At 38.4% G+C, this 27,290-nt stretch overlaps 1 protein-coding gene across 1 annotated transcript in view; it reads right to left on the bottom strand.

Annotated features, from left to right (window-relative positions):
• Positions 1 to 10,757: 10,757 nt before the first annotated feature.
• The window catches only part of sorcs3b (sortilin related VPS10 domain containing receptor 3b), a 57,948-nt gene continuing 41,415 nt past the window's right edge, over positions 10,758 to 27,290 (bottom strand). The window contains exons 17-27 of the mRNA XM_057343536.1: positions 25,815 to 25,928; positions 24,036 to 24,207; positions 23,753 to 23,939; positions 23,316 to 23,449; positions 20,702 to 20,825; positions 20,173 to 20,285; positions 19,351 to 19,482; positions 15,948 to 16,047; positions 13,548 to 13,653; positions 13,085 to 13,323; positions 10,758 to 12,476 (exon numbers count right to left, since the gene is read on the bottom strand). Of these exons, the coding sequence (XP_057199519.1) occupies positions 12,415 to 12,476; positions 13,085 to 13,323; positions 13,548 to 13,653; positions 15,948 to 16,047; positions 19,351 to 19,482; positions 20,173 to 20,285; positions 20,702 to 20,825; positions 23,316 to 23,449; positions 23,753 to 23,939; positions 24,036 to 24,207; positions 25,815 to 25,928 (1,483 nt within the window). The 3' untranslated portion in view covers positions 10,758 to 12,414. The remainder of the gene's footprint in view (positions 12,477 to 13,084; positions 13,324 to 13,547; positions 13,654 to 15,947; positions 16,048 to 19,350; positions 19,483 to 20,172; positions 20,286 to 20,701; positions 20,826 to 23,315; positions 23,450 to 23,752; positions 23,940 to 24,035; positions 24,208 to 25,814; positions 25,929 to 27,290) is intronic.

Raw genomic sequence — 27,290 nt, 5'->3', positions numbered from 1 at the left:
GCAAACCTTTAAAAAAAGTGTGTTTTTTTGCAATAAAGTGAAACGTGTTAACTTATGTTGACTTCACGTTCTAGTCATGATTCCGAACTGGTTGTGTTCAGATGCTTTGTTGTCAAAAAGAATGGAAGAGACACCAGATTCATGCTTGCTTGTGTCTTGGGAAAATCTTATATGGCAACAGTTTTCAACCGTACATCCTACTGTATAGTTTTACCACACTATCTAGTCAGCTTGCTGACTATTCTGCAATATTGGTGAAATACATGCAATTTTCGCTGTGTATGAAACATACAGTATGCTTCAAATGGTTAGTCATATATGTAAATATGTAATAATTTAACAAGGCAATGAAGCTGTTGCGGAAAAACTAATAAATCATAAATGTCACAGCAGAAATCCTTCTTCCGCCATGTTTAAAGTCACCATGAAACGGAAGTTGCGATTGACTTCTTTTCCGAATTGTGACGTTTAACTGAGTGAAATGGCTTTTGAAATCTGAAAAAATGTAGGGCGGGGCTTTATTTTGTCTTTCCCTTTTTGATTGGTTGCTGTAAGGTGGACCTAGAGGGGAGGGCTAAAAATGCCTGGCCATTGGACAGTCAGTCAGTATAGCCTACAGTCCTACCTCTTTTTTGTTGCTTACGTCATGTGGTGAAGAGTTGTTGTTGAGAGGGGGAGAGGAGCTTAATGTTTTTGATTAAAGATTACAAGTGTAAATTAATTTAAAAAAACAATAATGGTGTACACGGATAAATCATTTATAATAATCACTGCAACACGGTGTAAAACACTTAGAATCTTCCTGTTTGATTTCATGGTGACTTTAAACTGCTCTCGCTCAGATAGACTCATGCTGCCCTCTGGTGGATGAATGTTGAACTACAGAAAATTAGGAAAAACAAATACACACATTTTCTAAACTACAGCTCACATGATCTATAAAATGTAAAGCTATGTTTGGCTTTCTGGTTTATCGCTTGTTTCTTACTCACAAACCAGCATTTTGACAGTCGCTGGAAACATTACCCAGGGTCCGCATTTCTTTCTTTAAGATCACGTGTTTTGTGTCCTCCTGGATGTCTGTAAAGGTACTGCAGGGGTACAAAAGAAAAGACAACACTAATAAAAAACCATTTAAATAATTTGTAATGAAACGTAAAAAATAAAAATATGTAAAAACGACATTTGTAATTTGAAATTAACATTACTGTTCTTGAGCTGATCAGATATATAATGTAACAATGTTGGACTATGTTTTTCAAGTGAAGTAAAAACTTTTTTCTAAGATTTTTTTACATATTACAGATATGCTGGAGGTCCCTGAGTTTTGAGTGTCCGGATGTGAAGGCGGATGCGGGTATATGGTCTTAAAAGATGAATAAATGATTGCTTAGGCCTGGCAGGTTCAGTGACAAAAACAACAATTTTATCGTTTTTAATGAATATGTTAACCATTTAGTACTAAGATATATACCACTTCAGAGGACAATAGCTGGCCCAGAAGAACTTCTTGTTTTAGTTTTTAACCATCACACAAATGTTTGAACAAATTAGAACCAATAGAACATTTATAACCTAATCAAAATGTTAAACGAATGTCTTTAAGATTTTATTATATATGTAAGATTGAAAAAACTAAATAACTAAAAAAAGGAATCCTGAAGTGCTTCTGGACCAGTGTTTACAACTTGCAAAGTGGCCTATATGTCAAAGTACCATGGTATTATGTTTTGCAAAACAAGAATATTATTGGGCCTATTACTATTATGATAATTATTAGAACTAGCAGTAGTAGTATAATCAAATTATTAAATATTATTTTTGTGCCAGCAATTCCTATTAGACTCTAGATGGCAGTAGAGCGTTAACAAATGACGATGCATTCAGGAGACCGTTATTGCTCCAGTGTTACACCACATTCACTAATGAATACTATCTGTTAATTAAACCAGTCTGAATAGACGTTCATGAATACAATCCGTTTTATGCCTTTCATTATTACCATTTCAAAGCTCAAACCCAAAGACCTGAGCAGAATTGGAAGTGTAAAGATGTAAAGATTATCACTTAGGGAGGTGAGAGAGTTCAGCATGTGCAATTACCTTATGGCCCAGCAGACACCGGACTGCGCTTTTTATGTGAATCTTCTGAACCCTGAAACCAACAAATGAAAAGAGGACAATACCAAGAGCATCAATCAATCTCCCCCATCTCTCTCTCTCTCTCTGTCCAAGTGTCTTGTTGGGAGTTACCTGAATAATATTAGTTGCAGCATACAATATCCGTGACCTTTTCTTTTTATTGAATCACACACACAATGATATACGCGTTGCCCTCCTTCCGTATCAAGTGCAGTGTGTGTGTATGTGTCCTTTTAAGCATTTGTGGGTCTGTGCTCATATCTCATATTAATTCAAGGCCTCTCTTCAACATGAGAACAAAAAGAATAAAATATCCTCCACTCTGCAAGCATCTATTTGTTGCACCCGATTCTTGTTCAGATTGATGTGGCAGGTGTCCTCCGATTGTTTAGAGCAGATTATTTACAGCCGTTTACATCGCTTTAAAATTCTGAGGGCACCGCCAAGTGTAAATGGACTTCATCGTTTGGCTGTGCCGGCTTTTACAGGTACGATTGAATAGAGAGGGTCAGAGGCCGAGGTGGGGATTAGTAGACCCTTCCAGCTCACCATAAACTCTATAATAAATAACGTCTATATTCTGTAATCAGTTATAATTTATTTACCTGTGCACATTTCAGCAGATCATATTGAGAGTCTGATCATTAATGATGCATCAATCACTGTTATAAATCAACATCTGCTCTAAACAGACATGTTTTAAACTGGACTAGCTCCTTTTCTGCAGCCTGGTTGTAATTTATCAGATGCTCGGATGTAAATAGGTTAGTAGTTTCATGGCGCTCTGAACACATTGCAACTGTCACAAATTGACTATAAGCGTTCTCTGAAAAACCGCACTTGCTCATTCCCACTCACTATGCACCGCACTCAGTTGCTCTTTCTTTACCATGTTTTTACCGGTGAGTTTTTATGGATAACACAGACTACACGGGTTGGCAGCTCATTACTCTACATTGCAGTCATGACCCGAGCTTATTAGTCATAGGAATTGCAGGCGTTTGGACTTGGGGAATAAGACACACAGCAGTGGATTCAGTAAACAGTATGACCACTGGCAATATGAGTACCAAGCTGCTACGATATAGTTCGGCACCAGAAGAGGTTAATGACCTCACCCATGGCTATGATTTTGTTCGGTTTGAGAGAGCGAGAGGTTTTTATATAGCAGAGTCAGCAGCAATACTGCAGTTTACAGTAAACTTTCTGCTTCTTTATGGAACATAGATAAAATACTCATTATGTCATTGTGTCAGATTCTAACCTGTTATATATAAACTGTAAACTAATTGAAGTAATATACGGATGCAGCTGCATTTATGGTTTTAAAGGGATAGTTCACCCAAAAATTTAAATTCTGTCATCATTTACTCACCCTCTTGTCATTTCAAACCTGTAAAACTTTCTTCTGCAGAACACAAGAGAAGATATTTTGAAGAATGTTGGTAACCGTATAACGGTGGTACCCATTGACTTGCATTGGTTTTGTGTACATACAATAGAAGTGAATAGGTACCGCATCTAATAGGAATCTTTTGTGTTCTGCAGAGGAAAGAAACTCATACAGGTTTGAAATGGCATGACGGTGAGTAAATGATGACAGAATTTCAATTTTGGGGTGAACTATCACCTCAATAGGGTAATAAGTGATGATCTCTCTATCTTCACTGTAAAGATAAATGTAAATATTGCTGTGGGTGTCACTAGATGTCACTGCATGTTTATAGCTTCACTCTCAAGACATTCATTAATCTCAGTTCACATAAATGCATGTGATTAACTTGTACATACACTGCTAACACTATTAAAATTCATTACGCCACCGGACAACATTTGCCCAGAAGCACTGACAGAAACATGAAAAGCCTTTTTCCAAATTGACTTGCCACAATAGACCGGAACACTGATGCATTTCACCATTTAAGTGTTTTTAATAGTGTGTCAGGATAGAAGCAGTGCACAGGTTCATAATGAACTCATAAAGAAAGTCAGAAGTCTTAAAAAGAAGGCTTTGGAGACAAAATCCATGTGCAAATACAAAAAAAACCCCAACAGCAATATATGAATAAATGTGACCCAGTCTCTGAAAAGCCAGTTAAAGTCATTTTTATGTGATTGACTGTCTTCTACATAATAATGTAAAGAACATTCTGTGAAAAATATAACCTTGATATCATTAATAATGACTAGGTAAGGACATGCCAAAAATTGAAATCATAGTGGAATTAATGGTTGAAATCAAACTTTGATGCTCATTAGCTTGGATTTCACGGACTGGCTCACAAATACAATACAAATATTCAGTTAACGGTCAAATTAAGCTCTTTGTTTAAAGAAATAGGTCACTCGAAAATGAATATTATGTCATCATTTACTCACCTTCTTGTCATTTTAAACCCGCATGACTTACTTTCTTATGCGGAACACAAAAGAAGATATTTTGAAGAAAGATGATAACCGAACTGCGGTGGTACCCATTTATTTCTACTGGACACAAAACCAATGGCAGTACATAGCTGTTCGGTTTCACAACATCCTTCAAAATTTATCTTCTTTTGTGTTTTGCAGAAGAAAGAAAGTCATACAGGTTTGAAATGAAGAAGGTGAGTAAATAATGACAGAATTTTCATTTTTGGGTGAACTGTCACTTTAATTCTAGAAATGCCTTCAAACGAAAGATCCAGAAAGACTGCCTTTAGAAACGTGTTTCTGTAATGTAAAACAGACAATGACGTCTAAGTTTCAAACTAGTTTGATATTCTGGTTTGAATTCTTGGCGTTTTGAATTTGAAATAAATTCTAAATGCCTTTTTTGTCAACGGAAAGTAGCTAAAGATATGGATCCTGCTTGGTAAGTCGCTGAATGTCGCTAGATGATGTCACAGTAATTAGCATATTTATGATGTCATTACAATCCATTTGCACTCATAGAGATAAGCGGTCGGTCATTGGAAACCGCTTGTTTCGTGTGTCACACTTGCGAGGCAGTACAGGTATCCAAAATGTTGCAAGATTTATCGCTAGCCACTTTTCACTAAAAGTCAGTGAATCTAGCGATGAAGTATCTAAATTGGCATCACAGTGTTATTCCTGCTAAAAAATGACGATAAAATCACAGTGAATTAGAATAATTGTGGTATGATTAGATGCAATTATGCATAAAAAAGTATCAAACAAGCACAATTTTAGCTTTTTTAGCTTGTGTAGACAAATTTCCTGTAAAGGAACAAACGAAAAGCACATTATTTTTCAGGACTAATTAAAGATGATATATAGCCATACGGTAAACAAAGAGCAGATGGTAGTTTTACAGTTTGATGGCAATTACGTGATTGAGGTAGATGGGTAGTTGTCATTATTATTCAGGATAATTCCATCAAAGTTCATGCTGTGATGTGGGAGCCTCAGTGGAGCGTTAACACACACACACACACACACACGCACACACGCACACACACACACACACACACACACACACACACACACACACACACACACACGCAAACACAATCTCACTCATATGTGTAATATATCAGAGCTGACAGGCTAAGAGAGATGTGTCTGCTTCTTTATTAGAATGTGTAATTGATTTACTGACCCTTGTATGGGCCATAAGACACCATCATTAGTCACAGAGAAGGAGTTAACACGCGAGCGTGAGGATGTGTCCACGCAGACGCTCGGCACGTGTGCGTGTGTGTGGGTGTAAGCGGTCCCGGTATAGGACATTGGAGACGGTCATTAGTCAGATCGGACTCCTCTCCAGCAGTGAAACACTGGGGAGTCAGAAAAGAACTTCACTGCACTATAGTGAGGAGGTTTTACATCTTTGAGCATGTGTCCCTCTGTGTGTATCAACCCATAGTTCGGAGAACACTGTTTAACTGCAACAATAATGCAATCTGACCACTTAACAAACACTCAACAGTAAGTAGACTTAATAAAAACATCTGCGGTAATGAGCTGCTTGATGTAATGGAAATGATGATGAAGGACCGTGAAGGGTCTCCGTTTATTTCCCAGAGTGTCCCTGATCAGTCTGATGCACCTGGACTCAGGAGTCCTGAATTAGCTGCAGCTCAGATCAGTTTATAAACTGTTTTCAGGTCAGTGAACACAGACGGAGACACTGGACATCATTAGTGGTGCTTGTTAAGGCCAGAATCGCTATTAAAGGGATAGTGCACTAAAAAATAAAAAATCTGTCATTTATGCACACTCACGTCATTCAAGACCTGTATGACTCTTTCTTCTGTGGAACACAAAAGAAGATATTTTGAGAAATGTCTCAGTGATTTTGTGGGTCAATGGGGGCCAATGTTGTTTGGTTACCAACGTTCTTCAGAATTTCTTCTTCTGTGTTCTGCAGAAAAAATTCATACAGGTTTAGATAAGGATGAGTCAATTATAAAATATAAACTATCCCTTTGATATCGCTCATAACTTAAACAAATCCCTAAATACATGATTTAAACCTCTGCGTAACTCACAGTTTAGCTATAGATGCATGAATATATTAAACTGCACAGCTTAAGAAGACTGATATTAGAAGACTAAGCGATTATATTTTTTATCTGACATATCTCTTATATTTACATTGAGACAAGACAAGATATATTTATGGATGAGTGTATAGAAACTTTTGATGTGGGCCAGTAAAGTTTCACAAAAAAACCCCCTGTACATTGCACATAAATCTGTTAAGGACAAATGTAATGAAAGATATATTACAAAGAGCACTAACAAAGTCATATTACTTTCATATGGTCATGCATTATCACAGATAGGCTTGTGTGTTGGAAAGGAAAAGTCATTAATCATAGCGGCACTATTTCTTTGATGCTCCTGGCTGTACCTCTGCCAGTTTGCCTTTATCATTCTCAAACACAATGCATAATTCACAAAGCATCACAAATGTTGTTATTAACAACACTGATACAATGTGATTGTAAGTTACCAGCACAGCATAAATATTGAATGCAAACTGCACACGGGGAACTAAAGCTGAATTATTGGCTGTTTGCACACATTATGGCATCTCTTGGTATTGGAAGTCAATATTTTTAATCTCACCATTATCAGTTTCAGATGAGCATGACGCAAATCTCTAAACTCAAAGGGATTATGGGCAAGTGTAAATTAAAAGAAATGTGAGGTGGATGTAATGAGTTTGGCGGCGGATGTCCGTGTGGAAGTGCTTTGCACACACTTTCATTAATATTTTGTTCAATTCTGTCCACATAATCGGCTTGTTGGTCAAAGTTAATCAGCGTTCTGTGCTTTATTAGTGGTGGTTGCTATGATATGAATGACTATTGCCATTGCATACGTGCATACTTCCAAAACACAAAATAAGATATTTTGAAAAAAGGTTACCGAACAGCAAAGGCCCATTCACTTCTATTGTATGGACACAAAACCAATGCAAGTGAACGGGTGCCGGTTAGCAACATTCTTATCTGTTATTAACATTTCTCATTAACCCAAGTGCAGATTATTTTACCTATACAGTTAACATTCATTTTACAGCTCCACACTTTTGTAACAGTTGTCTTATTTTTTTCTTTTTTTTTAAAGCAATTTTATAAAAATCATCTAGGATTACATTGATACTTAAAGTCCCCCTGAACCGGAAATTGCGATCGTTTTTACTTCCGTATTTTGATCCATTTCCGAGTGAAATGGAATTTAGAATGAGAAAAAAAGTGGGCAATTTGATTGGATGTATAAAAACAGTCGTTGCATTTTGAAATGGAACTGGCAGCAGACTGACAGTTGAAGGGGAGGAGTTAACGGAAGCTTCACCAAAGCCATCTAACATACATCATTTAAGATGGATAGTCATTACAGGACGGAAGTGCATATTCAGATTTGAACGGAAGATTATGAGGGCAAACAAATTTTAAAAAGAGGATGACCCACATTGATAAACTATTCACAATAAACGCTGCAATATTCCATAAAAAAATAGGCATTGTGATTTTTAATTTCACTGGGACTTTAAATAAAACAACTGAGAACAACATCAAATAACCTGAGCTGTAAAAGAGCAACGCTAGTGTGGCTTTCACTTTTACACATTTTTCTTCAGAACATCTAAAAATCAAATTAAATTTTTTATTGAAACCACTGAAACCACTTCAAACCATACTTCCAGAACATTATAAGCATGATAACGTTCTGACTACACCAAAGCACACTATAACTAAACCATACGTTTGCATACTCCCAACGTCATACTGCATATTTCACTAACATCACTCAGACATTCCCCAGCATATGATGCAAAAACATGAAATTGCCCCTAATAATGCATTAAAATGGACTTTAGTTTGGAATCTTGATGCTCCAGTAGTTGCATGCATAGCAATAAAAAAATCTAAAAGAATATTAAATCACGCAGCGACCAGATACACAGATGAACATATAATAAACATTAAACACGGTCACGGTAGCACAAATAAAGTGTACACGTAACCATTAGTTTAAGAATATCACTTAGGGCACTGAAGTCATTTTTAATATCCCTAAATGAAGAACATTAAAGTGAATGCTGTTTCATGAAGTCACAGCACTGGAAGGTCACTGTGGAAAAATGATATTTTCAATATCAGTTTTGTGGTTGGACTTCATCCAGTCGGGGGTCAAGTTTTTGTACGAATTTCAAGTCTGAGCATTATTCTGTTTTGGCTTAAGTGAGTCTAAATCACTTTTTATATTGATTAATGGCACGTTAGATATAAAGTATAAAAAGACAAAATTTCAGGTTCGCCGTATAGCGGAAACTCTCCCACTGGTGTAATGATATGTTTTGACAATTGGGTGACAATATCTCACTTCTTTATATTTCTTAATAAAGGTCAGGAATAATGAGCGTGAAAAAACGAACACGGTTGTTTTTCTAACAGCGCGCCAGTCAAAATAGCACTGAAGTGGAACAGGTTTGATGAACGCAACACGTGTGCGGTGAACTCGGTAAGTAATGACGGGCGGATGAGCCTGACGTACTCAAACCAAAACAGGCCTTTTTAATAATTCATCAGACATTAAATAATTCCTGTGACTTTATCATTGTTTCTCTATCTCAGAAAGCTCGTGATGACCTTTGGAAAATGTTAAATCTTTTTTGCGTGCCGCTGTGATGAGTCTGGCAGGAAAGGTTGAAACCTTAACAGTCCGTCAGCAGTGCTGAAGGTGCACACATACATGCGCTGACAGCCGAAGCCCCATCACCTCGACACGGATTCATTTCTTAGACTTTAGAAAGTGACAGCTGTCTGTCTTTTTCCTAACCAAACGTTATGTGTTGAAATACATTAACTGCCAAAGTCTCATACCTGGAGTTTACAGCAACATTTGCCAGGCTGTCTGTGTAGTATTATTAATGGCTTATTAATTTTTCAGCCACTTATGTCCACACACAAATCCATAAACAAACAAACAGGAAAATAGAAACCATTATTTATTATTTTCCCGAAGCTGAACAGATCAGAGGAGTTGTTTTTTTAATCAAATGCCGCAAAACAAGTTTGCATAAAATAATGTGAAACACTGTGTCATGAGACATGTAGGCTAGTTTAAAAATGGTGTATTCTTTCATTATCTTGCAATTATCTTGGTCACATGTGAATATTGGCTGAGATTAAAATAAACCCATCACCACAAAACACAAAGTGATAAGTGTGCGGCGAGTCATCCGGATAATTCATTGCTATACTGCACATTTAAAAACAATAGTGCATCACATAAGGGAATCAACATGTTCTTCAAGGAAATCTCCTTTGTGCTCCACCATTAAATTACTCGAGCTCTCTCCCTTACCGCATAAACATGACCACTAAAGCTCCATAGAAGAGATAAAGCTAGTATTAAAATCGTGTCCATGTGACTAAGCTTTAAATATAGCTACAGATCTTCGGGCTTTAAGGCTGAAAACCATGGATCACACAAAATAAGCAATATGAATACCCGTGTGTGTAAGAGAGAGCTCTGTAGTGTCTTTGTCCAGACCAGCAGGATGCACATTTGTAGATATTAAACACAGGACTGATTGCATTGCTTTTGTGTAGAGTCCTTGAGTCATCTTTATTAGTAAAAAAAACCCTGTCCTTTAGTCCCTGCATTCATTCTGCTCTAGCTCCAGTATTACTCAAGCTCACACTTGGAACTCTGTGTGATACTACAGATAATGTAGCTCTTGTACGGTAAATTGCTTTTAAATTAGCTAAAGTCGCTTCAGATCTGCTAAATGACTTAATGTAAATGTTAGACTTACAGTGGTAGAAACACAATATACGAAATACTTTTTTACTTTCTTCCAGTTGGGTTTTCCAATTGGATATAGCATACAGTACTTACAGTACCTAACCCCTGTCAAAAATCAATGATTACTGTAGTTATGATTTGCTCGACGAAACCTTTGTCGTTAGTGTGCTCCTGGCTGTGTATTCTTGGGTAAACTGATTTAAAAGTCGTTTAGTGTTCTTTCTTGAGTGATTATGCTGAATCACAGAATGTTTACATGTTATTTCAGGAGAAAAGCTTTGCTCTTTTGTATCCTGCCGTTCAGCTTGTCCTATTAAAGATTTTTTTTGTCATCATGAAAAAGCCTATTTACTGCGGGAATGAAAAAGATGATGGGTGTTTGGAAATCGTCTGGAGAAATTGAGAACGCAGGTCATTCGATTGTCATGAAAATCCGTAGTAAACATTCAGTGTGCAGTCTCTAATGTAAAAATACATTTATTCAGATTAAAGTGACCTTCAGTTTACAGTAGAATATAAAACTGGCTGTCGACAATTATTAAGCAATGAAACATGCGTTCCACATGGTTATATGTCCGGGAATATAGTATTATGTAAACTAAATAAAGAATGTTGCCATCTTACAACAGTAATACGCACAGCCAAGGCACAAATGGACACGTTCAGCAGATGAGGCGTTTTAACAATGAGGCGTCTCTGCAGATGAAGGTACCCCCCTCTATTTGTGCCATGTACATCTATTCAATTCTAAACCCTTGCTTCTCTCAATAACTATTTACATCTGAAAATAACTACCAATTTCATAAACAGCTAGTTAAAACCTTTAAATAAGCATATGTTTTAAATCATTATTATATTAAATATTAATGTTACAGTATGAAAACATGTCAATTTATGTGATTTTCAGTTTGATCTCTAAAAGTGAGCTTTATACAAATAAAGGAAGATCATCTTGATATATCTAAAAGTGAGCATGCAGAAAAATGATATACAAAAGCTTTTGGTTAACCATCTTAGTATGTTCAGATAACTGTATTATGCTTGGTTCACACCAAACGCGAACAATCGCGTTCCACGCTCTTTATTACTCACGGGAAAAGTTAGTTATTTTCGAGCAAGTGACTCGAGCTGACAAATATTTTCAACCTTCGCGGAAGACGAGATTGACGTGCGTTCGCGGCAATCGCGTCGCCCGGTTCGCGTCATTCGCATCGTCTGCCGCGAGTTCGCGTCTATACACATCTTTGCATTGACTTTGTATGTAATTTACTCACGCAAATCGCTTAATTCGCGTTTGGTGTGAACCCACTGTTAGAGGTGAGAAAAGCGAGCCCAGTCTCATGAATTGCGTATAAATAGCACGCGGGTTGCATTATCGTGAAATACGTACGGCAAAGTTCGATTTTGCGTACATAAATACGCCTATTTTTGAGTGCATATGATACGCCAATTTAGCGCGCGTGCATATTAACCGGCAATTTGTCTTATTAACCTGTCCCCTAACCCAAACCCTAAACCTAATGTTAGCGTGCGTGCATATTATAACCTCTACCCTAACCCAAACCCTAAACCTAACAGTATTATTTAAATTATTTCAGTGTTTCCTCTTCATGTACGTTTCAAAATGTCTGCTCTTCAGCGAGGTGCACGCAAACATTGGCGTATCATATGCACGCAAAATCAAACTTTGGCATACGTATTTCCCGATGTTATTTATACGCAATTCATGAGTCCGGGTTGGAAAAGCAACTCCTCAAGTGCTGCTGTAATACAATATTATTCTGCTATTAGAGATTTTGATTTTATTTACACTTGTATGTAATAATATTTCAGTAACAAGTGATTGATTATCAAGCTCAAATGTTAAACACCACAATAATAATAAAAAGCATCACAGTAACAGGAAAATTGAAGGGGAAAGTACCATAATTACACAGCATGTACAATTCCTTCAAACATATACAAAATGATGATATTTCATCATCAAACCTTTCTTCATTTCATCATTTCAGACATTGGTGCAGTTCGGAATCTGTCTGGTTCGTAGCCTCTCTCCAACCCCGAGGCCCCCTGAAGACAAACACAAAAAGCAGAAAATCACTGTAATTGCAAGCAACAGACAAGGGCAACCCTGTGATCAATGCTTTCCACCTCAGTGTCACGGGATCAGTCCTTGATTACTGTGAATCAAAAAGTCCTGGGACACCGAGAAGACAATCACTGTCCCTGACAGCAGAGTAATAAAAGATGAATGAATGAATTGAGGTCCGTCTGCTGACCTCACGCCTATGGAGCGACAACATCGACACAAACAAGCACACCTCTGGTTGCTCTCTGAGCCCAAATTCCAGCTTTATACACATTAAAGCCGTCAAAAAAAAGACTCTAACAGAGTTGATATGACAACACAACAAACGTTGCATAAACGTGATTTGCAAAATTCTAAAGTTAAGAAGCTTGAATTCCCAGGGAATGCATGTACTGATAAACTTGAATGCACTGTAAGACTGTATAAATGCGTCTGCCAAATGTGTAAATGTATTGTCTTTGTTTTTCCATGAGCTGAAGTTTGAAATGAATTGGCAACAAAATGTTGAAATGAAATAACAGAAAGAGCATTTTACTAAATTCAATTTGAATTTACCTTTAAATGACGCACTAACCCAAACTTCTCTCACCTGTGTTATGAGCCTCCATCTCTTTCTCCATCAGTTCTCTAGGAGGTGGCAGATGGCTGAAGCTGTTGAGTGTTCCAGGGTTCGAGGGAAACGGTGGGTGTGTGCTGTGTTTGCTGCACGACTTGAACGAAGAAGTGGCTGTCGTACTCGTGCCGTTCTTCTCCTGTCCGACGGCGCTGATCATCTCCGGCTCCTTCTCATGGGTGTCCTCGGTCTCCACATGGATCCACGGGATCTTACTGTGCAGACAGAATCAAAATCTATTCAGTGTGGTGAAAAGACGGAAGTCTTTCTGTTTCCAGTCTAAGTGGAAAGGAGAAAACAGTCAATGGCGCCAATAAAGTAAGCAAGGGTCATTGGTCACCATCTGTGGGTTTTTCCACAGCACATTAAAATGGAATAGAACACAATGAGCCTGGATTTGCTGAGTGCAAGAGGGATGTTCGGCAGAGATGAGGCTTACCGTTTGAACTTGTATACGAAGAGAATGGCCAACCCCACCAGACCAAGAGAAACCAGTAACAGCATGGCAGAACCACTGGGGAGAGCAGTGGAGTCGACCAGGGGTGCTGCGGGCAGTATTACACATAATTAGACTCGATGTCCCATTGTCCTGCAGCAAATACTTTTGTGGTTGTAAAATAATAATATATTTCATTACAACTTGTATTTTCTTTTTTTTTAGAATGGAAAGATTACTATGTGTATTATAAGGCAATTAAAATACTTTAATATAATGCATTTCAGGGCTACACAACATTAAAAATAACTAAATTATCAAAATATTGCAAATATGCATTTCACAATTAGGGCTGTCAAACGATTAACCGCATCCGGAATAAAAGTTTGTGTTAACATAATATTTGTCTGTGTACTGTGCATATTAATTTTGTATTTATAAAATCATATGTATACATGTATGTGTTTATAAATACAAAATTAATATGCACAGTAGACAGACATATACAGTATTATGTAAACACAAACTTTTATTTTGGATGCGACCTAATCACAATGGTTATGTAGTCAAAGTTATCAAAATTGATAAATGTGCTTTTTATTCTTTTGATAAATTTAAGAAATACTGAGTGATTAGTAGAACAACATAAATAAAACATTAAGCACAAATCTCTGTCTGTCTCACTGTGAAAGTGAGACAGACACATCCGTTCTAGTAATTCTGAAAACTGTCCTACTCCTTCACTGCACACACACACACACACACGGCAGTCCAATTCTTCAGCCCTTTGAGGGTTGACGCACGATGATTGTGACCTTTCGGCAGAATGCAGGAGGCAATCTGAACCTTTTCCTGTTCAGAGCAATGAAGACAAATGGCCGTGTCTGAAAAGGGTAGAATTATATGTGGCGGAGAGACACTCTTTATGATCCCGTAATGTCATTTTCAACTCACTATATTGGTCATGCTCAGGCAGCTTCGCCGTTATCAATATTAATTTAAAAGTCCAGGATGGAGTATCAGTACTAGAGGATTTCTTTAACCAAGTGATGGTTGAAGTATTTGACACTATGGATTCTCCAGAAACTAATCATTATATAACCTTACAGAAGCGCAGAGGTCACCTGACCTGTAATGTTCCACCGCGTAGAGCGCACAGAATTAAATACAGAAACAGTGTGTGGTAGACAGTTTAATGTAACCAGGGCTGGGAAGTAACGAAATTCATGTAACTTAGTTATGTATTTAAAATACAAAATTTGAGTAATTTTAACAAAATAAGAGGGATCTGGGTTCATACAAATTGCATATTAATTTTATTTAGTACTGTTCTTCATATACTCCATTACACAATTTGAGCCAATTTATACAAATTTCCACATAAAAAATTGAATCTTTAATGTATGTGGTTACCTGAATGATAAACGACTGTTTTCATGTTTTGCGATTCCCTTGTTTAAGTAATTTGTTTAGATATTTGCGAATATTGCGAGTTCTTTTATCTCACAGTTCTGACTTTTTCTCACAATTGCGAGTTTATAACTCACAAATCTGATTTATTTTCTTAGAATTGTGAGAGATATACACTCACAATTGCATCTGTCAGTCCAATGAGAGAAAAAACACTGACTTTTTTCTCAGAATTGCGAGCTTGAGAAAAAAACTCTTAATTGTTATAAAGTTATAAAGTCAGAATTGCATTAAATAAACTTAATATACAAATGTCAAAATTGCGAGATCTCGCAATTGTGAGTTTTTCATGCAATTCTGATTTCATAACTTGCAACTGCGAGTTTAAATCTCGCAATTCTGAAAAAACTACATTTTTTTATTTATTTAGTGATGGAAACTCTGTTTGGTGATCCCTTTGTGTTACGTACCTTATCAGTATTCCAAAGTATTCTAAAGTATTTATTTAGATTAAGTTACAGAATTTGTGTAATCTAAAGAAATATGTTACAAATGACTTTTTAAAGCATGTATTTTGTAATCTGTAGTGAAATACATTTTAAAGTAACCTTCCCAGCCCTGAATGTAATATGCACAAATTTAGCAATGCCAAGTGTATCACAAAACAACAGACAGCAGCACAGTGCACCTCGAATGACCACAGAAAGCGGTGCCAAATGTGTCACATAAACCCCAGACAGCAGCACAAAGCGTCTCAAGCGACCACAGACAGCAGTGCGATGCACCTCAAATAATCACACACAGCAGGCCTATGTGTGTGTCAAAAACCAGATACACAACCACAAAAATACACTGTTTAATGTAACTCTCAACTCAACTATTGACGGCAAAGTCAATACACGACAAAAATAACCGCAGATAGCAGCGTCTCATCTGAGACCATGGTTTGTTCTACTAAACCTCCAGAAGAAAAGTCGTTTGTTCAGGTCTTACCCAGAGTGAGCTGAGACACGGACACTGTGACCCGTGTGTCCGGCTTCAAATCAAACTGGATCAGGTTCTGATTTAAAGCGTTCATGAGCACCTCTGACATCTGAAACAAGAGAAAGATGGTGATGATAGAGGAATCAGTGGAAACTTAATATCCCAACGGACGCTATTGACATATTGATATTGTTTTAAAGGGGCAATGAATTAAGACCTCAATTTTAACCCGAGCTTTTGTTGTATAAGAGGGAATCGTATTCAAGCGAACATCCTGTAAGTGTCAGAACTGAAAACGCCCTAGTTACTGAAATTACAACTGTTATTGACACCAGGCTCAGCGAACGCCAGGTCCTGGAATGCACCTATCTATAGATAGGTTGAACACCGCCTCCACAGAAAAATATCAACGACTACTTCTCTAGCCCCGCCCACTGGTTCGCGAATGACTTTAGCCACACATAGTACACACTCCCGCATTTGTGATGATTGACAAACTCATAACCATAGCGCCATATTTCTTTTTGGCTAAAGATTCGCTTTGTCCGTAAGTTTAAACTAAACTGCTAATATGCGCTGTGTTGTGTTTATGCTCCGAAGGCTACATCACACAGCGCTCTTTTGCTGTGTTGCCATGTTTGTTATTAATTAGCGCTTTTATGCTTGTTGTTTGTGTCACGGTTCTCAGGGTGAGACACAGAGACAAGGACAGAGGACCCAAATGCAGACAGCGGGTAAGGGGTTAACACAAACTTTAATAATAACTAAAAATACAAAACAAGGACCCACGTGGGGGAACATAACAAAATGTAGCAACACGGACAGGAACTAACTAGACTGAAAATAATAACATTTGACATGAACACTGTAAACTAAACTAACTACACAACAAGAACTCACCACGAAGACAAACACGACGCAACAGAACAATGAACCAGCACGAGACAGAAGACACAAGGGCATTATAAAGGGGACAATCAAGAGGGAGCAGGTGCGGGGCATGAACTAATTAACAAACAATAACGAGGAGACGAAAGGGCGGGAACAGAGACGCCACACCGGAGAGTGGAAGACCAACAGGGACAAAACGTCACTCTCCACATAAAACAAGAGGTTCTGTCATGGTTCTGCCACTAGGTCAAGAGAAGCAAGACAAGGTGGGGCAGAAATGAAGTTTTGGTCTTAGATCAAAAAGCCTCGGCACTTAGGTCTTAATAAATGGTCTGTTGCAGATTTTAAGAATTTTTGGTCTTATAAAATATATAAACAATTTGCATTTTAAGTTTTCTTTTTGTCTTGCCTTGTCTTTATTTGCTTATTTTTTCTGTGAAGACCTGGCAACCCTGTCACTTTAGAGAAGGGCTCTCGAGAGCGGCTAGCCGCATGTCATATGAGCCAAAAGTGAGGACTTCTTTCACTTGTTATTTTTATTTAGAGCGACCAAGCAACAAACATGCGACATTGTGCAGCACCTGGTTGTGGAAGAACACAGTCGCTTCCTTCGGATTCTGATATTAGTAATGCGTGGTTGAAGTTTATTTTTAAGTACATTCCTGCTCACGTGGGTGAAACATTGAGCATTTGTTCGCGTCATTTCCCCGTGGATTCCTTTATGAAAAAGGCGCTGGATTTGCGAAGAGACTAAAATTAAAAAGCAGTGCTGTGCAGTCAATATTGGATCCAACAGGAATGGCGCAGAAATCTTATGTGAGTAAAACATATTTGTACTATGTGTCACAATTGCTTTGTTAGAGATCGCTTGATATGTCCTGATAATGTGTAACATAACGTTATGAGTCTAACCAAATTCACAGAAGGCTCCAACTCAGTTTACTACGCAAACTGCTATCCAATCATAGCAGTGGGCGTTTACTTCAAAGTCTTCTATGCGGCACAGCCATTAAAACCGAGCGTTTCTCCATCCGGCCTCAAAACCAGGGTAGAAAATAGCCTATTACTTATTGATTTTGATGTTTTCGAATGTAAAAACCACGCGAACGTCCTAGACCTCAGACAACAGTATAAAATAATAAAAACGGCCAGTTCAGCACACCTTTAAGTTTCTTTTAAACACACAATGTTGCTACATGATAGTTCTAAAAAGGTATACATCTGTGTACTATAGACCGTTTCATCGGACGCGCGTGCTCCTGACCCCCAATTAACTTCCGGCTTGTGTTTGGCTAGTGTCTAATAATATAACTATTTATATTTAATTTAATTTATGTTCATATTAATTTGTATTATTATTTTACTGTATACTGATGTTACATTTTGTTGTATGTTCATTTTATTAAATAAACAATTTGTTGAATGGGTCCTGTAGTTTTGAAGCATTTAAAGAAAATGTGTGATACATTGACATCTAGCGGTTGAGCTTGGTATCACAGTCTAAATTCAAAATATTGGAGAGACAAGTTTAGCCAAGTAACAGTTCTTCTCGGTTTCTTTTAACTGTTATCAGAAATAATCTACAGGCACTCTATTGTTTGTGAATGTGGACCAGAAGTTCAGCTGGGGTCACAAAAGTGCGCATGCGCAGTAACGTTTGTTTATGTTGTTAAGATGAAACCGTCTATAGTAATTCAAATCATGCCGATTTTTACAATTCAGTTGTTCACATGTAAGAATGGCCACCATTGACTACCTAAAAATTTGAACGGCAGTCAAAAGTTCCCCAGAACTGTTTGCTTTCCTACATTTTCCAAATATCTTCTTTTGTATTCAACAGAACAAAGACATTTACAAATAAATTTTTCCTATTATGGTAGTCAATGGTGGCCAAGAACTGTTTGGTTACAAGCATTCTTCCAAATATCGTTCTCTGTGTTCATCACAGCAAAGAAATTTATACAGATTTGGAACAACATGAGGGTGAGTAAATGAAGACAGAATTTTTATTTTTGGGTGAACTGTTCCTTTAAAGAAAAGCATTAAGAAATGTTTGGGTTTCCCTTACATGCACGGCGCCAGGGAATGGTCAACAACTACTTTCTTGTAAGCAGTTTAAAATGTCTAGACAAATTACTGTACTACATTTTTTATTCCAAAAAGCAAACAATAAGTGTAGGTCATGACTTTTTCTAAATGGAAAAGAAACTCAAATCATACATGGTTTAGCATACATCCATATTTTCTGCTGTTTTAATTTCCTTCGTGATTGTTGGGCATTAGATATTCAGCCCATGATATTTTAAAGTACATTTTTCATGTATTTTTCAGAAGGTTTATTTGCTAGTAATAACGTCTATTTTTACTGCCACTATAATTTATTTAACCATCAGAGAATCAGGGTAGTACATTTTAACAAATTGTATCAATCATTAGACCCCGTAATTTCAGCGTATCATTATGTATAATTTGTGTATAATCTAGCACAGTAATAACTTCAATGTGTGTGTGCGGTTTTTACTTTATCAAGTTGTTCTTCTATTTGTGATCTGTATGCCGACTGATTCTTCTCTGGTAGGATAAAGAGCTCAGCAGCTGTTGGTGATCCTGGAAACACAGAAACCAATAACCGGCGCTCAGGGATCCCACAAACCTGTGGAAAACACAGACAAACAAACACACAACAAAACATAAAATGAAACACAAATTGCATCATTCGTAACACCGTCTAGTCTGCGCATAAAAGCTAGTCGACATCATTTCATGCCCATTTGCACATTAATTAAAAATATCAGAAAATCTCAGCAAATCATAATGAGTTATTCCACATCTCATGATGGTTGTAATGTTTACAATGTGATGTTGCGTAACAGTATCCAAAGCGCCCAAAAAAACAGCTTGAGTTGAAAATACAGAGGTATCGGCAAGCCATTATATTTGTGCTTGAGCGACTCATTGTAATGGAGTTCTGTGGAGCAGTTCTTCGACTCTGTTCTTTAATTGGCTGACTGCCTTTAGAGTCTCTCTGTCGCTGCATCAATATTCACTCTGAGCTCGCCCGATTCACTCTCTCCGGCAGCATTACATATCTCTCTCTCTCACTCATACTGAGGGGAAACCAGACCGATGTACGAGTGCACGTACAGCCTCTCAGCCAAACGTGAACCTCGCCAGAGAGCCCAGAAAGAGCCATCAGGCTCAAACCCAGCAGCATTTGAGAAAGAGGAAAGAGAATAGTTGAATAGTTGCCTTTCAAGAAATTTCACGAGTCCTTTTCAATCGTTCAGTGACATGAACAGAACACTCCAACAGGAGCCCATGATGGACTTTCAGATCGGTGTACCTGAATGAGCGTTGCCCTGACAACGCGCCCCACGTCCTGTCTCCACTCAACGACAGACGGGTTGTGCTCTTCCAGGTTGGGAGAGAATGACAGCAATAAAGAACGAAAGAACTCTGCGAACGAGATAAAGAAAAAGAACGATGGATGGATGAATGGGGGAGACAGATTATTCTTCTGCAGAGATGCACGTCTTAGAACGGAAGATAAAATGCACACCGAGAAAAATTCTTCCCTCTTAATTCTGTTTTTTAAGTGTAAAAACATAACATTCTGATTCCCCTTTTTGTCAGCAAGACACCCATGAATTGCATTATTTATGTAAAATACCTAAAGATACCTAAAATATAATTGTTGTTATGTTCTTACCACTAAATTACTGTTTACACAATGATGTTAAATTAACAGTATACATTAAAAGTATACATTTAGATTAACTTCACAAGCCCCCTGCAGTTCCTCCAGAAACCACCGGTTGAGTAAGCCCATCACAAAAACCAGTGAAATTTTCACAGCTACGGGAGGTGTTCACCTTTGACAGTGATGGTTTTGACGTCCTGTAAGACAACCCCTCCGGCAGACACCTGGACGGTGACAGAGTGAGATCCCTCCTGCGTGAACGTGTGCGACACGCTTCCTCGCAGTGTGATCAGTGGCTGTAAACACACACACACAAGGTTTGGTTCAGAATTAGCTGAGAAACACAGAAGCAACTCTGAATGCTGTGTGAGTGGCAGAATCATTTATAGCCGAGTCCATTTTCAGCCCTACATGACCAAAAACCCGCTGCGTCTCACGGATGAGCTAGCATGCTTTTGATCTTAGTTCTTTTCATACATTCATCTTGATCTCAGGACTCTTCAGCTTAATCCTGGACTTTTTAAACAAGCTGTTCTGTTCATGAGTTTTAGTTGTGTTTTGAGAAGCATTAAAGGGCTATTTCACCGGCAAATCAAAATTTCCCCATGTTGGTATTATAACTGCATTATGCATTATTATTCAAGAAGAAAACCATATTCAGTTAGGATACATTGAGGGTGAGTAAAACATGGGGAAATTTTGATTTGCCGGTGAAATAGCCCTTTAATGCACTTGGCTCTATACTGTCTTTGGACAACGGCACTGCAACGTACAGTCCATCCTATGGAGTTTATATAGACCCAAAACGCACGCGCATGGAATCCGTGCGCGCACGCCCGATGCAAACGCGCATAATGATAACCACGTGCGGAAAGCTGCTCTGCGAGGGCGCATTTAAACTCCGCGAGCGAACAGAACAGTATCCGCAAGTGGAAAAGAATCCTCGCACGGGCACATTTCTGCTCCGTGAGCAAAAACTCAGTCCGCAAGCAGAGGTTTTGACGAGCTTTTGACGAGCTTTTGGCGATCCATGTTAAAAGTGACCAATCAAAGGATCGGAGAAGTCTGCCATTGTCCCGCCTCCAAAGTCTCAGAAGTCAACTCAACGAGCGAGCAAGTGTTGAGCAGTTGCGAGAACATAGAGAGAATCGCGCGCGCGCTTGTCAAAGCCTCTGCTCGCGGACTGAGTTTTTGCTAGCGGAGCAGAGATGCGCCCGCGCGAGGATTCTTTCCGCTTGCGGATACTGTTCTGCTCGCTTGCGGAGTTTAAATGCGCCCTCGCGGAGCAGCTTTCCGCGCGTGGTTATCATTATGCACGTTTGCATCGCGCATGCGCGAGCGGATTCCATGCGCGTGAGTTTTGGGTCTATATAAACTCCATACTATCCATCCATGTTGGATAAAAGACAATGCAGTTTTATTCATGGAAAAAAGGAAAAGTGAGGAAGAACAGATTTGGAAAAACTGTACTGTTGACATATAATGGGTTAAATCAATATATTTCCTTCACTTAAATTATTTAAGTGAAAATATATTTATAATAGTCAAAACTCACTGGAGGGTGTGTATCTGCCGTTTGCCTGACTGCACTCTTTATTGTACGTAATATTCTTTATTAAACATTGGAAGCTCTGGGGAAGATGCAGCACTAGCAAACAAATGCAAACTGTGCAACTTGCAATGCAAACTGAGCATTTTTGTCCTTTTAAATGTTGTCTTTCACTGTTGTGTTCTGCCTATAAAAACAACATACAGTAATTCTAAAAGTCTCAATGCACAAAGAATTTTTCATTGGTAGAAAGTTAAACACATTAAAGTGTGAGCATATAATAACAATGCAGTGGCTTAATCTACCCATATAAACGTCTAAATGTGGCATTAAATTGAAAAACAAACCATCTAAACAAGTACATTTTAAATGCTTTTCTATTTTAATGCTTTTTCAAAATCTGGAAAGTTTCCAGCATTTAATCGCATTAGATTTACACGCATAATCATTAAAAGCTGCTATGGCACTTTTTATGTGTTTCACCTCAGAAATGTTAAGAAGACCTTTATTAAATGATCTCACAGGGTGGTTAGAGACATAATTCAGTGATCTTAGAAGGCATCATAAAAACATGATTCATATGCCGATATTCCAAAGTTAAAATCTAGCCTAATGCTGCGTGAGACAAGAAGCTAGTATAACGTTGTCAGAATTGATGTAACATAATGTTGGTTAGTGATCTTGAGATGATTTCGGTTCCAGCAGCATGTGAAATATTTGCAAAACAATAATTAAAACGACAAAAAACAGCCACTGGCATAATTTTTGCAATAGCAATATAAACAGCCAATAGGATCTGTCTTAGGTCATGTGAGCTGTAATTAGAAATTCTATCAGGGCTTTTAATCTTGGCTAGGATTCCCAATGGCACAGCTGAGCTTGGAGCATTTCTGCACTCGTGTTTTTCTAACTATGCCTGTCCGTCAACAAAAACCATTTTGACAGAGTTGCTTAAAATTCAGTTCTTTTTCTTTTGGTAGCAGGTGTTCTTTCAGCAGTACTGGGGGGAGGGAACAGTTTGTGTCACGGCAAGCTTGCACAAGCCCCCGAACGCGGATTTGCTTTCGACTTATTTGACCCCAATCCAAATCCATCCTAATAACAGCTCTGGCCCCGGCAAGCACAATATCTTAGGCAGAGCCCTTGTTTGTTGGAGGTCAAATGCAATACTGGAATAGCCGCCTAACCGATCTGGGCCTCTGGGCCGCATGTGTGTGCAAATATTCAGCGATTGAACCTCTGTGCTGTTATTGAACCACCAGTAGAAGGTAGAGGTCCGGGGCTGACTGGGCCACAGCACTGCCGTCAGGTTGGCCTCTCTTCCTCTTATGACAACCACGGGTGCTGAGAGAAATATACGCTCCACGGGACCTGGCACGACACATCAGACGTGATAACAGACACAATAAGAAGTCAATAACAATCACATTTAGCACGGCACACGACGCTGTACCGAGAGCAATTTCCTGTTCTACACATAGTTCATTGAAAGCTTGCACTAAAACAGATTGTCTGGATGTGCACTCAATGGCACAGAGGTAATTTAGTGTGACAGAGAAAACTTTACTGTACACAGCGTGCTTGTACAGTGACATGAACGACTTAGAGAGAAGTTGAATTCTCGGAAATCTAAATACTGTATATGTGCGTTCAGGTTTGTGTGAATGTACGTACTGGTGATGTGCAGATAGACTGAACTGCTGTCAGATCCCTGGCTGTTCTGGGTATGTGCGGTGACCCTGAATATCCCTGCCATCCTGTACGTGTGTGTGATGCTGTCACCAAGGCGACTTATGTTAGAGTATGACACAGAGGTGCCATCTCCAAAGTCAACACGGAGACTTGTAGACAAGGAGTCACCCTACAGAAAAAAAGGAAGGCAGAAAGATATATTGTATGGTTTTGCCTGTAAATACTGAGGAAGAGAATTTCCTCTGTTGTGTTTGTGCTAACTCACGTTTTGCAGTGTTGCTCTGAAGGTGATATTGGTTCCCAGTACAGCAGTGAGCTGGGAGTTGCTGGTGCTCAACTGTAGGCCACTGGGAGCAATGGGCTTACACTGTTGCATTCTTGGACTCAGTGTTTCCTTCAGACCCTCTCTACAGTTATTCAACATCACTTTTCGGTACCTGCACACACATGGTGCTCCCTGTTACTAGCAGAAACACACACTCTTGTTCTCACTTATCACTTTTTTCACACACACTTCATGGAGATGTGCCAAGGATTTTCTATTGCCTAGCCCTATCCCCAAGTAAGCATTTTTAAGTAGGCATCATTTAGTGTGTTTATAAATCAATTTCTCTCGTAGGCGAACTCAGGTTTTACTCAGAATAAACAAACAAGACCAGGTTGAGTATTATGACATAATGACTTACAGTAACCTTTCTGCATTTTACATAAAAAAACATATTTTTAATAAAGTTATAAGCTGTTTCTGTTTTCTCTTTGTGGGTGCTATTAACCTAGCCCTCACAGAGACCTTCTCATTTTTACACTTTTTATTAAGACATTGACTACGTTTACACCCTCATAATGCGATTATAATAGGATTTTGGCAATATTGCGATTACACTTTACCTCAAGTAAACGCAATCATTAGATTTAAATAATGTTATTAAGCTCATGATCACAGTAAGCATAATCGAAGTAACAAATGTGGCGTACACCGGTTTTAATCGCAATAAGAGGCGTGTAAACACCTTAATCGCATTTATGCTGCTCTGACCAAGGTGCGCATGTGCTTCTATCACGCACCTTAAGCGCAAATTCATGGTTAACATGACAGTCTGAAGTTTTACCGTCAACACAACTGGCTGTCAGCAGTCTCTGCTCCATACAGAAACAGCGCGAGCGCGATGACAGCGTATACCATGTTGCGAAGGTACAGTATTTTCCATCACGTTTCTATATCACGCCACCGAATAACCATAACATACATCCACCGACGGTGTTTTGCATTAAACGCGAATATACTAAAACGATAGCCAGTAACACACACCTACTGTGTCTGAGATCATCGTTTGTGCTGTGTATTATAGCAAATAAACAGACTAATAAAACTTTCATGTAAACAGGAGCAAAGAGGTGTTCCCACGTCATGTAAACATGCGATTAAACTGGGATTAAGTCCTTACTCTGATTATTGGAAATAATCGCATTATTGCTGCGCATGTAAACGTAGTCATTATTTAGTATGCCCCACTAAACAGATATTTTATTCTGACAAATTAAAAATGAGATATGCAATCATTTTCACCCTGGTATCGTTCCACACCCATATTACTTTTCTTTCTTTCTGAAAATAAAACAAAGAATGCTTATTCACTTTAAAAAATTGCCTGTGCGAGATGACAGAATTTTCATCTTTTGTTCCCTTGTACTCACAATGTACTGTAGCTGATTTCAGGACATATGGTCCCCAGTGTAAACGTCTTATAAAAATAAAACCATCTTTTGTTTATTTCAGTAAGTTCTAGCAGATAACAGATGTTGGATGCATAGGGACATATTTGGTTTTATGGTAACATCTTCAAGACATGCTTTTTTTACACATGTCATAACACGCACACAAACAAACACAGGCTACATATGGTAAACATATGCTAGGCAGGACTGATTTATTAAGTCAGCTAGAACCCGTCATAAGACACCAACTTTGTTTATGACTGCATGCGTTTTACCTGCCTGTGTGTATCTATTTATATATCCATGTATGTGTGTGTGTGTGTGTTACCCCGTGCTGTTGCGGAAGTGCTGTCCTTGGCTGCAGGTGTATGAAGGTAAATTCACATCATACCAGAATGCAGGTGCACATTTTCCACTGGCCTGTCTCTCAAACCCATAATCACTGCAGAGAAATTGCATAAAAACATCAGTTATTTAGCTTGTCAAGAACAGTGGCTTGATAAACCTTCTATAAATAAAGATTCCTCAATAATTCTTTAAGGTAAATTAGGTTTAGAGCCTCCTCTTATCAACAACCAATCTGAATGTACAAGGATCTCAAATTGGTTATATGGTTCTTTAGAGAGTTCCTAATATTTTACAGCGTTAGAATAAGAAAGAGACCGCAAGGATCGATCATGTAAAAAAATGACTGATTTTTAAGATACTGTGACATCTCTGCCGGCTTAATTTGGTTAGCATTAGTGTTGAAACTATGCTCAAAGACTTTTAATCTGGGAAGCAACAGTGGATTACAGGGCATAATTTAAAAACAGGACTGATCTTTTGTTGAAAAAACACTTAGATGGAGCCCAACTGATGAAACGGATTGAATGCAGGGGTCACACATTTCTTAAAAGCGTGACACACATGGCACAAGATGCTTTCTAAAGAATCAAAAGCTCATTGTGTATCTTAAAATTGTCCTCTAATGGGATCAGGCTGTAAAATCCTTTTCGTAAACCCCTTTATTACTTCTGTAGACTCGGTACAATGTAAAGCGATGATAGACAGCCATTTTCGACAATAAATGTCAGCATCAGATCTATAACGCTTTGAAACGAGCTCTCCTCATACCATAGCTCATTTCTGCAGCACTGTGGCTCCGAGATGTGATTGGTGGGAGCGTTTGCGATGTATAAACTTTCGGCGCCGCTCTGTTAACTCGTGCTTCATAGGAACAGGGTTAGACACAGTAACACCAGCTCCTTTAGGCTAATCAGATCACTGCCACATTTATCACCCATTTAAATATTCATTACTTATTCATTTGAAGATAATTAATCATTTGACAGTACGCTAATTTTGCAAGGCTCTCATTCATATTTGCCTGAAAGCAGACGACTAATGGAGCCTGTGTGCGGTACAAGGGAGATTTATGTCGTCGTTATGATCAGCATGAGAGTGCGTCTCCGTCTGTGTCCAGCAGAGTGGCCTTGGAAAAATATCAACGTCATCAGTATAGCAGGACGATTACGACACACCACTGTTTACTGTGTTTTCTACTCTGCCATCTCAAAAACAGGCCAATTTAAGTTATTGACTGCAACAAAATCCTGTAGTGCACTAATAAACTGCTTTGCAAAGGAGTTATGCGGAGGAACCGTGGTTTCTACTTTCAAAAGGCACTTAATTAATATGTATAATTGGTTGGATCCCTGCAGCTTTTGTTCTCTGCATGCAACGCTGAGTCCTTTGATCCGCAGGAGTTGCTGTCACTCACTTCCTCAATTGGAAAAGCCGCCACTGTGTGTGTGTGTGTGTG

Source organism: Triplophysa rosa, linkage group LG10 (genome assembly GCF_024868665.1).
Source record: "Triplophysa rosa linkage group LG10, Trosa_1v2, whole genome shotgun sequence".
In the NCBI taxonomy this organism is placed as follows: domain Eukaryota; kingdom Metazoa; phylum Chordata; class Actinopteri; order Cypriniformes; family Nemacheilidae; genus Triplophysa; species Triplophysa rosa.
This window is presented reverse-complemented; position numbering and strand designations above follow the sequence as displayed.